The sequence below is a fragment of the Mobula birostris genome, chromosome 16, assembly GCF_030028105.1.
Source record: "Mobula birostris isolate sMobBir1 chromosome 16, sMobBir1.hap1, whole genome shotgun sequence".
Classification (NCBI taxonomy): Eukaryota; Metazoa; Chordata; class Chondrichthyes; order Myliobatiformes; family Myliobatidae; genus Mobula; species Mobula birostris.
The window spans coordinates 72734190-72751038 of record NC_092385.1 but is presented as its reverse complement, the minus strand read 5'-3'; the positions used below and the strand labels follow the sequence as shown (position 1 = coordinate 72751038).

General features: G+C 41.3%; 1 protein-coding gene across 3 annotated transcripts in view; it reads right to left on the bottom strand.

Annotated features, from left to right (window-relative positions):
• Positions 1-16849, bottom strand: part of slc38a3b (solute carrier family 38 member 3b) — a 165824-nt gene that overhangs the window by 13397 nt on the left and 135578 nt on the right. For 2 of the 3 annotated variants that reach the window (XM_072280829.1, XM_072280830.1), the window contains exons 13-14: positions 12500-12624; positions 7813-7957 (exon numbers count right to left, since the gene is read on the bottom strand). In XM_072280829.1, coding sequence (XP_072136930.1) covers positions 7813-7957; positions 12500-12624 — 270 coding nt within the window. Of the gene's footprint in view, positions 1-2551; positions 3009-7812; positions 7958-12499; positions 12625-16849 lie in introns of those variants that run through there. The other variant, XM_072280831.1, reaches the window with a different exon arrangement.

The window sequence follows — 16849 nt, the reverse complement described above, 5'->3', positions numbered from 1 at the left end:
TTTGGGCTCCCTATCTTAGAAAGGAGGTACTGATGTTGGAGAGAGTTCAGCAAAGATTTACAAGGATGATTCCTGGAATGCAGGGGCTAACATATGAGGAGCGTTTGTCGGCTCTTGGATTGTATTCATTAGAGTATAGAAGAATGAGAGGGGATCTCATAGAAACGTTTCGAATGTTGAAAGGGTTGGACAGAGTAGATGTGGAAAGGTTGTTTCCCTCGGTGGGTGAGTCCAGGACAAGAGGCCATAGTCTTAGAATTAGAGGGTACCCAGTTAAAACAGAGATGAGGAGAAATTTTTTTAGCCAGAGGGTTGTGGATTTGTGGAATTTGTTGCCACATACAGATGTGGAGGCCGGATCGTTGAGGGTGTTTAAGGAGGAGATTGACAGGTACCTAATTAGTCAAGGTATCAAGGGATATGGGGAAGAAGCCGGAAATTGGAACTAGATGGGTGAATAGTTTAGCTCATGGGGGAGCTGCGGAGCAGACTCGATGGGCCGGATGGCCTACTTCTGCTCCTTTGTCTTGTGATCTTGTGAGATGTAGTTCTTGCCTAGGCTGCTCAGTGAAGAAGTGCCAGAGAGGTCTGGGCTCCTGTCAACACTTCAAGGAAGGGTACTGGAGCAGGGTGCCTCCCACCATGACTCTGATCAGTCACAGCTATACTGCTCATATACACTCTGTGGCCACTTTATTAGGTACACTTGCGCATTACTGCACAATATCTAATCAGCCAATCATGAGGCAGCAACTCAATGCATAAAATGCATGCAGACACGGTCAAGAGGTTCAGTTGTTGTTCAGACCAAACATCAGAATGAGGAAGAAACATGATCTAAGCGACTTTGAACATGTAATGATCATTGGTGCCAGATGGGGTGCTTTGAGTACCTCAGAAACTGCTAATCTCCTGGGATTTTCATGCAGAGTTTACAGAGAATGGCACAAAAAGATCATCAGGTGAGTGACAATTCTGTGGGTGAAAATTACTTGTTAATGAGAGAAGTCAGAAGGAAATGTCCAGAATGGTTCAAAGGAAAGGAAGGCGATGGTAAATCAAATAACCATGCGTGACAACAGTGGTGTGGAGCACATCTCTAAATGCACAACACATTGAACCTTGACTTGGATGAGCTATAGCAGCAGGAGACCACGCACATACTCTCAATGGTCACTTTATTAGGTACAAAAGGTGCTTAATAAAGTGACCACTGAGTGCTTATAAGTTATATATTCAGAGGTAAGTTGACTTCCCCGCATCCTGTCCAAGCAAAAGTATTATTACTTTGTACTAACCGCGACGCTGCATAGTTCGGGACGTTGAAGTTGGGGGTTCAACTCCATTGTCCTCTGTAAGCAGTCTGTACGTCCTCCACGTGGGTTTTCTCCAGAGCTCTTGTTTCCTCTCACAGTTCAAAGGTGTACCAGTAAGTTATTTGGTCATTGTAAATTGTCCCACGGTTAGGATAGGGTTAAATCGGGTGTTGCTGGGTGGCACAGCTCAGAGGGCCAGGAGGGGCTCTTCCGTGCTGTATGTCAGTAAATAAATAAATAAACAATCATTTACCTCTGGCAACACATTGGAATTCCAACCCAACCGAACCATTCCCTCAAGATGTATTCACTGGCTTAAAGCATGTGCCCAGTGTCTCCGCACAGCTGGGGAAATCAGGAAGATGGTGGGCAGATTTCCTGGTGTGTAGCTCTCCCAGCTGATATCAGCCTCAGTCCACACTTATCACAAGTAGACCTCAGGCAGGAGGAAATGCATGCCAGACACCCAGGATGATCCAAGTAAGTAATTTTCCATGCAGTATTTTTCATTCTGCTTGCACAATACATCTAGTGATTACCATCCTGCAGCATCAGGATGGAAACGACAGTCCACAGACTATAAGACCATAAGACATAGAAGCAGAATTAAGTCATATGGCCCATCGAGTCTGCTGTGCCATTACTCCATGGCTAATTTATTATCCCTCTCACATTCTGTTTCTCTTCAAAGGCCAGAATTATACAGCTGTTTCTTATGACATAGGTTGCCCTGGCAACAAAGAATGTTTTAGGGTTTCCGAGTTAGACAAAAATATTTAGCATAACTGCACACATCAAAGAATATTTTAAGTTATTGCAAAAAATGAGTAAATAGGCTTAATTGTTTGCAAATTTAGTTATGAGGTTTCAATCTACTCAATCTATTACACAGATTTTTTTACACAGAGAGTGGCAGATGCATGCAACATGCCGCCAGGGCTGGTGGTAGAGGCAGGTACATTAGGGACATTTAAGGGAGACTTAGGTAAAAAGGTCAAATCTTGAAGTTCAAAGTAAACTTATTATCAAAGTACTTATATGTCACCATATACAACTCTGAGATTCACCTTTGGTGGGCATTCACAGTAAATAAAGAAACATAATAGAATCAAGGAAAGACTGAACCCAACAGGAAAAGACAATAAACTATGCAAATAAAATAAGAAAGGAAAAAATAATGAAAGTAAATAAATAAGCAATAAATATTGCGAACATGAGATGAAGAGTCTTTGAAAGTGAGTCCACAGGTTGTGGAAACATTTCAGTGATGGGGCGAGTGAAGTTATCCCCTCTGGTTCAAGAACCTGATGGTTGAGTGGTAATTGTTCCTGGACCTGCTGATGGTACCTTCTTCCTGACGGCAGCAGCGAAAAGAGAGCATGGCCTGGATGGTGATGAATGCAATTTTCCTGCAACAGCGCTCCATGTAGATGTGCTTAGTGGTGTGGAAGGCTTTACCCTTGATGGACTGGGCTGTATCCATTTATCTTTGTGGGCTTTTAGGTTCAAGGGCATTGATGTTTTCATGCCAGGATGTGATGCAACCAGTCAGTCTGTTTTCCACCACACATCTATAGAAGTTTGTTAGGATTTTAGATGAGATGCCACTTCTGTGCAGTAGTTCTCAATGACTCTATGCCAAATCTTCACAAACTTCTAAGAAAGTAGAGGTGCTGCCATGCTTTCTTCGTGCTGGCACATGATGGAAGAGAATTGAAAGGTTATTGTGGAGAGAAGGATTAGAGTGATCTTACAGTAGGTTAAAAGATCGGCGTAACATTGTGGGCCAAAGAGCCTGTACCGTCCTATACACCTTTATGTTCTATATTCTACTGCTTCTTCTGCTTGTAGACACACTTCTATCTAGCCGACATCCCAACAATAAATATCAATCAATCTTTCTCTTTTAGGTACACCATCACGGCCCTTTAATTCTGGGTTGTACAGCGACTATCAAACGTCCCTTTGAGGCTCTGGTTCAGTCAGAGAAACTGGCCTGGAACATTTGTTAACGTAACAGTGAGAAGCAAAGCTACACTGATGAAAAGCTAGCTGAAATGCCGGTATCTTCAGTCCCCAGGCTGACACCTGCACCACTGGCCCCCGGACTGACTCCACTGCCTACTCAGTGGAGTTCAGCTCATCGACGACATCCGCACAACCCGGTTTGCTCCAGTTTCTCTCAGAAAGCAAGTCACATCCAGCTAGCATCTGTAGATGTGTACTTATTTAGTTACTGAGATACAGCGCAGAATAAGCCCTTCTTCCATCAAATCATGCTGCCCGGCAAGGCTCTGATTTAATTCTAGCCTAATCATGGGATAATTTAACATAGACCAATTAAGCTATAGCCAGTACATCTTTGGACTGTGGGAGGAAACCAAAGCACCCAGGGAAAACCTACGCAGTCACAGGGAGAACGTACAGTACATAATGTCAGAATTAAACTCCAAAATCCGATGCCCCGAGCTACGATGCACTAACCACTACAATACCATGGTACTACTTTGATTGCCTGTATCACCAATTTACCAAAATCTCCCCAGCCTTTCTGCAAACTGCCTGATAAAATTTCCTGGAAGTAATATAGCTGAGCTGGTGTATGACCTGCTCACAATAGACCATTAAACAACTGTAGACTGATACAAAGCAGATGGGACTTCTGACTGATGTACTTAGCGATACACTTCCTAGCTCTGTTCCAAATGTAGCAATCACTGAAAGCAGAAATAATTTCAAGACCATTAGATATAGTACATAGCAGCATGATTAGGTCATTCAACCCAGCAAGTCAGCTCTGCCATCTTTCATGGCTGATCTTGGCACCTATTACCATGTTCCGAGTTTATTAGTTACCTCCTGTACTGACAAAAATGACACAGTCTTCTGCTGCTGTGGGTCATCCCCTTCAAGGTTAGATGTGTTGTGCATTCAGAGATGCTCTCCTGTACACTGCTGTTGTAACACGTGGTTATTTGAGTTACTGGTGCCTTCAGGTCTGCTTGAACCAGTCTGACCATTCTCCTCTGACCTCTCTCATTAACAAGGTGTTGTGCGTGAATTTCCCGGATCAGCAGTTTACAGTTCTTCCCCATTGTGACGCTTGATCTGAACAACAACTGAACTTCTTGACCATGTCTGCAGGCTTTTATGTACTGAGTGCTGTTACATGATTGGCTGATTAGATATTTGTATTAATGAGCAGGTGTTCAGGTGTACCTATTGAAGTGACCACTGCATGTACACAATACTACTAACTCTACACATGCAGTGGTATATGGTGGCAGATCTTTTTTGCCATTACTTACACTAAAATCGGTTGATAGGTTTAACAATTATGTAACGTTATAGGAAATAACATCTACAGAAGTATTGCTACCTGCAAGAGTATCCATATTTGATTACACTCAATGTTTCAGGAACAGTCAATGTTTTAGGAATAGGTTCTTTCCCCCTGCCATCAGATTTCTGCAACATTCACAAATCTATGAACACTACTACACGACTCCTCTTTGCATTATCTACCTACCTACCAACCTATCTACCCATTTATTCAACAATACAGTAATTTTTAAGACTTCCACTGTACTGCTGCCACAAAACAACAAGTTTCACAACAGATGTCAGTGATGATAAGCCCGATTCTGATTCTCTGTATCAGGTTCAGGTTTAACATCACTGGCATATGTCGTGAAATTTGTTGCTTTACATCAGCAGTACACTGCAATATAGAATAATAAAAAAATTATAAATTACAATAAAAAATACTTTTTTGAAAATAAATAAGTAGCACAAAAAGAGAGCAAAAAAAATTGAAGTAACATTTATTTGTTCATTGTCCATTCAGAAATCTGATGGTGGAGAGGAAGAAGCTGTTCCTGAAATGTCATTCTGTTATCCTGGTCATTGACAGAGGTCAGTATCGGCGATGTGTTTGTTGAAGCTCTATTAGGCTACTGAGCTATAAGATCTGGGGTATAACTCTGCCAGTTTTTAGCTAGGAGGTTTCTTTGTAAATTTGGCAACACTACTAATGTATCACGATTCTGCTTGGTACCTTAATCAGAAAATGTCTCAAACATCAAGTTTTATTTTATAATGAAGCACAGGGAGCTTGGGGAGAAGAGATGCTCGAGTGGCAGTCTGTAAATTGATCTTCGCTGTAACCACCGCCCCAAGGTTCAGGCCACAGATTGGTTACATCGACATTTCCTAAAAATAAACATGCTGACATTTGGATCACTCACAGCCTGTGACATCAATCACATGTTACTCTGGTCAAGGTCATAGCACAAGCAGAAGTTCAGAAAAGGTTGGCGGTTGTATATTGCAAGTATCTTAAAGGACTAATTTAACTTGCTAGTGCAGGCTAACATGTCCTCTCCCCATATGAAAGCCTCATACTTTTAACAGAAATGTGTGTGGGGGGGGGGGGTATCATCAAAGTATTAAAAGCAGCTTCATGAATTGGGCTGCAATCAGGTTTTGTATTTGTATAATTTGTAGACGTTATATTTATACATAGAAACAAAGAAAACCAGCACAATACAGGTCCTTCGGCCCATGATGCTTTGCCATACATGTCCTTACTTTAGAAATTACCTAGGGTTACCCATAGCCCTCTATTTTTCTAATATCCATGTATGTATCCAGGAGTCTCTTAAAAGACCCTGTCGTATCTGCCTCCACCACCGCCTCTGGCAGCCCATTCCACGCACTGCGTAAAAAAACTTGTCCCTGACATTTCCTCTGTACCTACTTCCAAGCACCTTAAACTGTGCCCTCTCGTGCTAGCCATTTCATCCCTTGGAAAAAGCCTCTGACTATCCACAAGATCAATGCCTCTCATCATCTTATACACCTCTATCAGGTCACCTCTCATCCTCCGCCACTCCAAGAAGAAAAGGCTGAATTCACTCAACCTATTCTCATAGGGCATGATCCCCAATCTGGGCAACATCCTTGTAGATCTCCTCTGCATCCTTTCTATAGTTTCCACATCCTTCCTGTAGTGAGGTGACCAGAACTGAGCACGGTACTCCAAGTGGGGTCTGACCAAGGTCCTATATAGCTGTAATATTACCTCTCGGCTCTTGAACTCAATCCCACGGTTGATGAAGGCCAATGTACCGTATGCCTTCTTAACCACACAGTCAACCTGCACATTAGCTTTGAGCGTCCTATGGACTAGAACCCCAAGATCCCTCTGATCCTCCACACTGCCAAGAGTCTTACCATTATTACTATATTCTGCCATCATATTTGACCTACCAAAATGAACCACCTCACGCTTATCTGGAACTCCATCTGCCACTTCTCAGCCCAGTTTTGCTGAGCCCAGTTTTCCTATCGATGTCCCACTGTAACCTCTGACAGCCCTCCACACTATCCACAACACCCCCAACCTTTGTGTCATCAGCAAATTTACTAACCCATCCCTCCACTTCCTCATCCAGGTCATTTATAAAAATAACGAAGAGAAGGGGTCCCAGAACAGATCCCTGAGGCACACCACTGGTTACCGACCTCCATGCAGAATATGACCTGTCTACAACCACACTTTGCCTTCTGTGGGCAAGCCAGTTCTTGATCCATAAAGCAATGTCCCCTTGGATCCCATGCCTCCTTACTTTCTCAATAAGCCTTGCATGGGGTAGCTTATCAAATGCCTTGTTGACATCCATATACACTACATCTACTGCTCTCCCTTTAGCCACATCCTCAAAAAATTCAATCAGGCTTGTAAGGCACGACCTACCTTTGACAAAGCCACGCTAACAATTCCTAGGTCAGAGCATTACAAGGAGAAGCTTGTTGAAAAGTAAGTATTGGAATGTTAACAGCTTGGGTGAGTATGTCAAATTGCTGGAGTATAACATGGAAGCATAAATTCACAGAACCACTGATTCAGGAGGACAGTCCGTCCATTCAGTCAGTCAATCCCATTAGCCCGCTCTTTCCTTGTAATGTTGCAAATTACCCGCCCCTTTCCAAATTCCCGATGGATTGTATTTCCACTATCCTTGCTAATGTTGCATTCAAGATCATAGTTACTCTCTCGGAACCATGGTAATGTAGCTGTTAGTACTACGCTATTACAGCTTGGAGCATCGCGGTTCAGAGTCCAATTCCCGCGTCATCTCTATGGAGTCTGTACGATCTGCTTATGGAATGCATGGGTTTTTTCCGGGTGCTCTGGTGTTCTCCCACAGTCCAAAGGCATACTAGTTGCTCATTGTAAATTGTCCTGTGACTAAGCTAGGGTTGAATTGGGGGTAGCTGGGTGGCATGGCTTGAAGGTCTGTCCAACACTATATCTCAATTAAAAATTGAAAAAATACATATTAAAAGATATTCCTCACATCTCCCTGTTCTTTATTTTAAAATATTGTCACCTAGTCCTTGATTAATAGGTTATCTATCGAACTATTGGATTTTGCCGCAGCATTATAACACTCTGTTGTCTACTCATTCTAATAATCTCCATCACACTCACCGATAATTCCAAAGATATCAAGAATGTTGGGTGCAAAGATGACCAGCAAGTTGATGCCACTCAGAAGAATGATGGCTATGATGCTGTGTCTGAGCCAGCTGAAGGGTTTGTTCTGGAACAGCATCTGCTGGATCGCACGGCGCACCTATACACCAACAAAAATATGGAATGATAAAAAAAAACTTAACAAAAAATTGGTCCCTAGTCTCTTTACCCACAAGGGTGACCTCTTACCTACCCAATGGTCCCTCCATTATTAGATCATGACAACCAGTTGTGGCATTCAAAGCCATAGCGATACTCTGATCATCATGAAGTCTAAGCCAAATAACATCAACTAAGTTCAAAGTTCAAAGTACATTTATTACCAAAGTATGTACTGCATACTGTGTACCACCTTGAGATTCATCTTCTTGCAGGCAGCCACAAAACAAAGAAACACAGTAGAACCAATTAAAAAACCCCAGACAACAAAGACTGTTGAACACTCAATGTGCAAAAAACAAAGAGCAAATTGAGCAAACAATAAAAAGTAAACAAATAACACACAGAGCACGAACTGCAGAGCCCCTAAAGCAAGTCCACAACCATGGAGACTCAAACTAAGTTTATGGCATTATTTTCAGTTGTCTCATTAAAAATAACCAGTATTATTACAATAACATAAATATAAAATGTCCTAGAGATTTGCTCTAATGCTATTGCAAAAATCACATCCTAGCATACAAGTGCAAGAGGTTATTAATAAAATTCACCTGGGTGTGATGCTAAATTGGGAACTCCACACTCTAGACCATAATGTACTTGGAGGATTCCTGTTACATGGAGATATTAAGTTCCTACAAGCTATGCTAACTGCAATTTTAATGCCCATAAATGCTAATGAGTAAGTGAACTTTGTCTATGAACCAGCAATCATCTTGTGCCAAAGTATTGGCTAGACTCTTATATGATAAAGATGAAACTCTTGGTCTTTCAGTCTACTGGGTTGTGGTCAGTGAACTCTATTTGTCTACCTGCACTGCACTTACTCTGTACTCTATTCTGATTTGCTTTTCCTTTTGTACAAATTCAATGTCCTTATGTATGAAATGATCTGTTTGGGTGGCACATTATTACCTTTCACTGCATCTTGGTATTTGTGTCATACAGAATACGAGATACAAATACAGGAGCCTCAGGACTCACAACACCAGGTTCAGGACCAGTTATTACTCTTCAGTCATCAGGCTTTTGAACTATAGGAACAATTTCAATCACCCCTTCACTGAACTGTTCCCACTACCTGTGAACTTACTTTCATGGACTCTTCATCTCACGTTCTCAATATTTATTGGTTATTTATTATTATTATTATTGTTAATATTATTTTTGTATTTATTTGCACAGTTGATTGTATTTTGTACATTGGTTGCTGATCCATCCTGTTGTGTGCGGTCTTTCATTGAGTCTTTTATGGTTCTAGGATTTACTGTGAATGCCCGCAAGAAAACAAATCTCAGGGTTGTATATGGTGACATATATGTACTTTGATAATAAACTTACTTTGAACTTTGAATATAAATCGATTACTCATTTAGCTGTTAAATTCATGTCCACCCACTGGGTTCCAGCAATGCCCATGGAGGAAATTGTACAGAAGAAAGCCTGTGATTGGTATTTTATCATGACTCTAGAGCCAATGACTTAAATCTAATTCCTCTCCAAAATATTTTATGTGTTGTACATCACAAGACTGGCAAGATTGAAAACTCAAAAATTAGCAAAAGTGAACAGGTGTCCCTTGTAGATTGAGATGCTGGGTAATAAAGAAATGGCAGAGGAAACAAACAACTGTATTGTGCCTTTTTACATTGAAGAAGACACTAAGGCTTCTTGGAAATGGAGGGGAGCAACAGATTCAGAGTAAGTGACCAGCTTAATGAAATTAGCATTACCTAAAATAAGAGTATCAGAGAAATTAAAGGGACTGAAATTCCAGAAAATTTCAGCATCCCGAAGCCATGAAACAGATGATTATGAGATGTGGATGCTTCAGTTATTATCTTCTAAAATTTCACATATTCTATAATGGTTGCCATACTTGGTAAGGAACAAATTTAATTCCACTATTCAAAAATGGAGAGAGAAGCTAGAGAACAATAGGCCAGTTGACCTGACATCAGTAGTCAGGACAATACTGCATTCTATTATTAAAGAAGTCATCTCATGGATTTGGAAAATAAAAATAGTTTTGGCTAGAGGCAATGTCAATTCTTGAAAAGGAAATAATTTTTGAGATGAGTTTTTCAGGTTGCAACTAGAAAAACAAATAAGAGTAAACCAGTAGATGAGAGTTTCAGAAGGTCTTCAATAAGGTGCCACAGAAAAATTAAATGAAAACACATCAGATCACAGTGTCAAATTAACCACTCATTATTCATAATACAAACGTCAGGCCATATGACATAGGAGCAGAATTAAGCCATTCAGTCCACCGAGTTTGCTGTGCCCTTCAAACATGGCTGATTTATTATCCTTCTCAACCCTATTCTCCTGCCTTTGATACACTTACTAATCAAAAACCCATAACTTCCACTTTAATAAATATACCCAAGGTGAGATAAAGAAATTTCTTTCACCCAGAGCATAATAAATCCTTAGTATTCTCTTCCCCTGTGGGCTATAGAGTATATTCAAGGGAGAGATATTCTGGATATTTAAAAAAATCAAGGGACATGGGGTTAGCACAGGAAGGTGGTACTGAGGTAAACAATTAGCTATAATCCTATTGAATGATGGAACAGGTGCAAGGGTATGAATAATCTGTGTCTGCTTCTATTTCTTGTGTTCAGACGAACAATAAAGAAAACTCTGGTCAGTGTGAACTGTGCTCTGACATTTAATGAAGAACAACAGCCCGAATTTTTACTCTTGAATTGACTACTTCAGTGATCAATTATTTCTGCTTCAGTAGCAAAGAAACAGACCAATAGATTTGTGGTCTGAGCAAATCAAATACTTGCATCTCATTGCTTAATCTAATCACAAGGTGAGATGTATTAAATGTGATAAAGAGAAAATGCTGGAACCATGCAGATGGTTAGGCAATCATACAGAAATAGAGTTTCATCAGTCTTTCTGGTATTTTCTGCTTTATCTCAGATTTTCATGATCTGCAGTTTTTCTACCTTCAGTTATTCTAAGTGATATGGCACTCAGGGGCTTGGACTATACTATATTTTTTGTGTGACTATATGTTTACTATCTTATATATGCTATATGTGCCTTGTACTGTTGGTACCTTGGCCCCAGGGGGACACTGTTTTGTTTGGCTGTATTCATGTAAGGTTGAATGATAATTAAACTTGACCTTGAACTTGATAACCTCCCCAGAAATAATAAATTGCATTAGACAGCTTTGCAGTTCACTGAAGTGGACTTCGATGTGGTATGTTCCAGATCAATGTAGATAACTAATGCAACAAAACACTTGTAGTGAGATGGAAATATCATTAATCTTTGTAAAGAATTATAAGAGACATTCTGTTTTGCTATTAAACTATTAAAACCTGAAAGTAAAGCAGCAAAGAACCACTAGTTCGATTTATATTTCTCTGCCTGCATTCTCCTTCTCACTGCTAATCAGAGAAAAAAAGAAAGCTAATTACTTTTCTGTAACACATGATTCCTACTATTTGGACTCAGGGCAGTCTACTATTCAAAGTTCTAAGTTCAAAGTAAATTTATTATCGAAGTATGTATATGTGAGCATATACTAACCTGAGATTTGTTATTTGTTTGTTTATTTATTTATTTATTTATTTAGAATAGGCCCTTCAAGCTGCAACCACTGACAACCCTCAATTTAACCATCACCTAATCACGGGACATTCTACAATGACCCATTAACCTATCCAGTACATTTTTGGATTGTGGGAGTAAACCAGAGCACCTGGAGGAAACCCTATGCAGACACATGAAGAACATACAAACTTTCTTAAGGAAGACACTGGAATTGAACTCTGAACTCCGACACCCAGTGCTATAATAGCATCATGCTAACCACTATGCTACCATGGAACCCGTTGCAGGCATTCACATAAAACAAAGAAATACAAAAGAATCAATGAAAAACTATACACCAATACTGACAATGTGGAAAATAAGACAAATTGTGCAAATAGATAAAAAAAATAAATAATAAATAAATAATGCTGAGAACTTGAGTTTTCAAAAAGGGTGTTACCACACTTGAAAATTAGAAAATACATTCAAAAGGATTCAAAGTACATTTATTATCAAAGTTTTTATGCAATATAGAACCCTATGGTTCCTCTTCTTCAGTCACAAAACAAAGAACCCGATCAAAGAAAAGCATCAACACCCCACTTGCAAACAAAATATATTCTCATTCTCTCTCTCTCTCTCTCTCTCTCTCTCTCTCGAGAGAGAGAGAGAGAGAGAGAGAGAGAGAATGAATACAAATGTTGGCATGGACCCAAAGGATTGAGTGGCTTCTTCCATCAGTGTTCTAATAATGCATGAAATTACAAAAAGTACAAGAGGAGAGAAAAAAATGATGGCATTCAGTAAACTTACCACATAAATCATGAAGTTTGAGTAAACATCTGTAACGCTATATTCTGCCTGAGTGGAGTAAGCTGTCAGCATTGATTCTGGTGTATGCACGGATCCCTACACTTACCGGGAAAAGTACAATGGGTACAGTCAGCGTTACAGCAATCAACACGGCGACCCGGACACACAGAATCAAAGTATCAAAAGGGTCAATTTTACTGTATGTGTGTAACATCTCCGGTTCAACTCTTCCTGTAAAGAATAAAACAGAATGTCATGACTTCTGATCTCTAACTGGAATATAAATGCATGCCCAAACTAACAGCAAACACCTGTTCTTAGTTGTAGGAGAAACAGATTCCAATCATGTATTGTCTTTAACAACCTCTGGACATTCCAACATCCTTTATGCTCTGTGAAATCTAAGTATTGGAATTGGTTTATTATTGTCACATGTACCAAGATACATTGAAAAGCTTGTCTTGCATACAATTCATACAGATCATTGCACAGTGCCTTGAGATAGAACAATGTAAAACAATAACAATGAAGAATAAAGTGTAAAAACGACAGAGGAAGCGCGGTTTAGAGAAACAATAAAGTGCAAGGTCAGAATGAGATAGATTGAGACATCAAGAGTACATCCTATCGTACAAGAGGTGACTGATAACAGCTGTCTTGAGCCAGGTGATATGTGCTTTCAGGCTTTCGGGGATGGGGTCTTTGATGAAGCTGGCGACTTTAATAAGGCAATGAGAAGTACAGGCAGACTGCATCAAGGGGAGGCTGGTTTTGGTGACGTGCTGCATTGGGCCCTCAGCTCTCTGTCTGCAGTTTCTAGTGAACACTTGCACAGCAGTTGCCGTAGCAGTTAGAATGTATAAAAATTGGTAAAGGTTGATGGGACTTTTTTTTTTTTTGCTTCGTGAGGAAGTAGAGGTGTTGGTGAACTTTCTTGGCCATAACATCAACATGGTTAGACCAGGACAAGCTATTGTTGAAGATCACTTCTAGAAATTAGAAGCTTTAAAAGCTCTCAGCCTCAACACCAATGAAGTAGACATGAGCATGTGCTCGACCCCCCCATTTCCTGAAGTCAATGACCAGTTCTTTTGTTTTCCTGACATTGGGGGAAAGATTGTTTTCATGACACCATGTCACTAAACTCCTTCCTGTACTTCAGCCCATCACTATTTCAAATAAGCCCCTACAGTGATCTCAGCTGCAAACTTGTAGATGGAGTTATAACAGAATCTGGCCAGAGGGTCATGAGTGTACAGGAAGTAGGGTAGTGGGCTGAGCACAGGAGTTCAGAATATTAGTAGCAGAGGTATTGCTGTTGGTCCTTAATGACTGCTGTCTCTTGCTCAGGAAATGAAGGATCTATTTGCAGAGTCCGGAGTTTGCTGAATCATAGTACGCAGGTAATTACGGTAATATAAGCAGAAGACTGGATGCTGGGGAGGACACCAGGCAGAACCTCCGATCTTCTTTGAAGTAATGTGATAGCACCAGTCTGCTTCAACTGAGAATGGAGTTGGAGTTTTGATTCAACGTCCCACATGAAGGTTGCCATCCCAGCCCCTCTGTAAGACAGTGGGTGTACTGTAAGACAGCAGTCCCCAACCACCGGGCCGCAAAGCATGTGCTGCCGGGTCGCGAGGAAATGATATGATTTGGTGGTATGAAGCGATATGGGTCAGCTGCACCTTTCCTCATTCCCAGTCACGCCCACTGTTGAGACTGAATGCACGCGAGGTCATTACGCACGCGAGGTCATGACGCACACGTGATCATTACGGCCACACTGGAGGTTATCAGCCAGCATGAGTAAAAAACAAACGTCGCTTGAGAGTTTCTTTGGAAAAGATAGTAGGGGACATAAAAGGCCTAATGATTATGATAACGCAGAGACAGCTGAGGCCGAGACTGCAAAAAAAAAGAAAGCTTCCTTCAACAGAAAATACGACGAGTCGTACATAAAATATGGCTTTATTGCAACCGGTGACTCGCACGCTCAAAGCCTGTGTGTGATATGTGGTGACAAGCTGTCTAATGAGGCAATGAAGTCCTCAAAACTGCTTCGGCACCTTGAGTCCAAGCACCCTGCACTTAAAGACAAACCTGTTGAGTTTTTTGAGCGGAAAAAATGTGAGCAAGTGGGACAGAAGCAAGTGCTGACAGCCACCACCTCCACAAATGCTGCTGCTCTGAGAGTGTCGTACTTAGTGGCTAGCCGTATTGCTAAGGCTAAGAAGCCTTTCACCGTTGGTGAAGAATTGATTCTGCCTGCTGCCAAGGGCATGTGCCGTGAACTGTTGGGAGAAGCTGCAGCTAACAAGATGGCACAGGTTTCTCTTTCAGCTACCACAGTTTCAAGGAGAATCGATCACATCAAAGCACAGCTGTTGGAACGGCTTAACGAGTCACCATGGTATGCTATCCAGGTCGACGAGACTAGCGATGTCGACAATAAGGCAATGCTGCTGGTTTATGTGTGATAAATATTCCAAGACGATGTTCAGGAGGATATGTTGTGTGCACTGCCGCTGCCAACTAACACAACTGGAGCAGAACTATTCAAGTCTTTGAATGACTACATGTCAGGCAAACTGGACTGGTCATTCTGTGTTGGAATATGCACAGACGGGGCTGAAGCTATGACTGGACGTCTGTCTGGTTTCACGATCCGAGTCAAAGAGGTTGCTCCTGAATGCCAGCCTACGCACTGTGTCATGCACAGGGAAATGCTGGCTAGCCGAAAAATGTCACCAGATCTTAACAGCGTATTGAGTGATGTTGTTGAAGTTATCAATCACGTCAAAGCAAAAGCCCTTAACTCACGTCTGTTTGAGCAGCTTTGCGAGGAAATGGATGCAGAGCACAAACGCCTTCTATTACACACTGAAGTCAGGTGGCTATCAAAGGGGAGAGCCCTGGCCAGGGTTTTTGAGTTAAGAGAGCCGCTACAGAGATTTCTTTCAGGAAAAAAGTCACCACTGGCAGCACGCTTCAATGACGAGTGAATAGCAAAACTCGCTTATCTGCGTGACATCTTCAACCTGCTCAATGAACTCAATTTGTCACTTCAGGGGAGAATGACAACTGTCTTCAAGTTGGCAGATAAAGTGTCTGCTTTCAAAGCCAAACTGGAAATGTGGGGACGGCGAGTGGACAGGGGCATATTTGACATGTTCCCAACATTAGCTGGGATTTTGGGAGCTACTGAGGCCGCACCGTCTTTCTCACAGCTGGTGCGCGATCACCTAACTTCGCTGTCGACAGAATTCGAGCGTTATTTCCCAACCGCAAATGACCCAAGACATGCAAAGGAATGGGTCCGTGACCCATTTGTTAATGTCCCTGGTGAATCATCCATGTCAGCGCGGGAAGAAAATCAACTCCTCGAGCTTGCAAATGACGGCAGGCTGAAAAGTATGTTTGACATAACATCTCTGTCAGCACTCTGGATCAAAGTCAAGGCTGAATACCCTGAGATAGCCACGAAAGCACTGAAAACGTTGCTTCCATTTCCAACATAATACCTTTGCGAAGCAGGATTTTCTGCAATGAATGCAACGAAAACTAAATTGCAGAATAGACTGGACATAAGGAACCCCCTTCGAGTATCGCTGTCTCCCATCACCCCTCAATGGGACCGTCTTGTTGCAGGAAAACAAGCCCAGGGCTCCCACTGATTCAGCGATATTGGTGTGTTGCAATGATTTTATATGTTCATTCGGGGAAAATATGTGCTGTGTTTAATATCCAAACGTTACTTAAAATATTATGATGCTATTGACTTTATAAGTGACTTATGATTACCATTAATTTATATGGGAACATATTTGAGCGTTCGCAGACCTGAAAAGTAACCTACCAAATCATACCAAACAACACATAAAACCTAAAATAACACTAATATAGAGTAAAAGCAGGAATTATATGATAAATATCAGCCTATATAAAGTAGAAATAATGTATGTACAGTGTAGTTTCACTGAACAGAATCGCTAAAAACGATTTGTCAAAAAAATCGGCACGTACATGCATGCGCACATAGGTACCAGCGCAAGGCTTCGTGGTCATTGTAGTCTTTTTCGGGGTAAACGCAGCGCATTTACTGTTACTCTTGTCCGTTGGCAACCCAACCCCCCCCCCCCCCCCCCGGGTCGGCCGGTCCACAAGAATATTGTCAATAAAAAACTGGTCCACGGCGCAAAAAAGGTTGGGGATCCCTGCTGTAAGATGTCAATACTGAGCTAAAGTGGTTGTGGGGAAAATACACAAAACAGGAAATCTGGAGAAGGAAATATAACCTAGAGTCCACAGAACTTAGATTAGGCTGATAGAATGTTTAACATTGCAAAATTTAGACCATAAGATATAGGAGCAGAATTAAGCCATTTGGCCCATCAAGTATGCTCCGCTATTCAATCATGGCTGATCCTTTTCTCCCCCCCTCAACCCCCTCAAC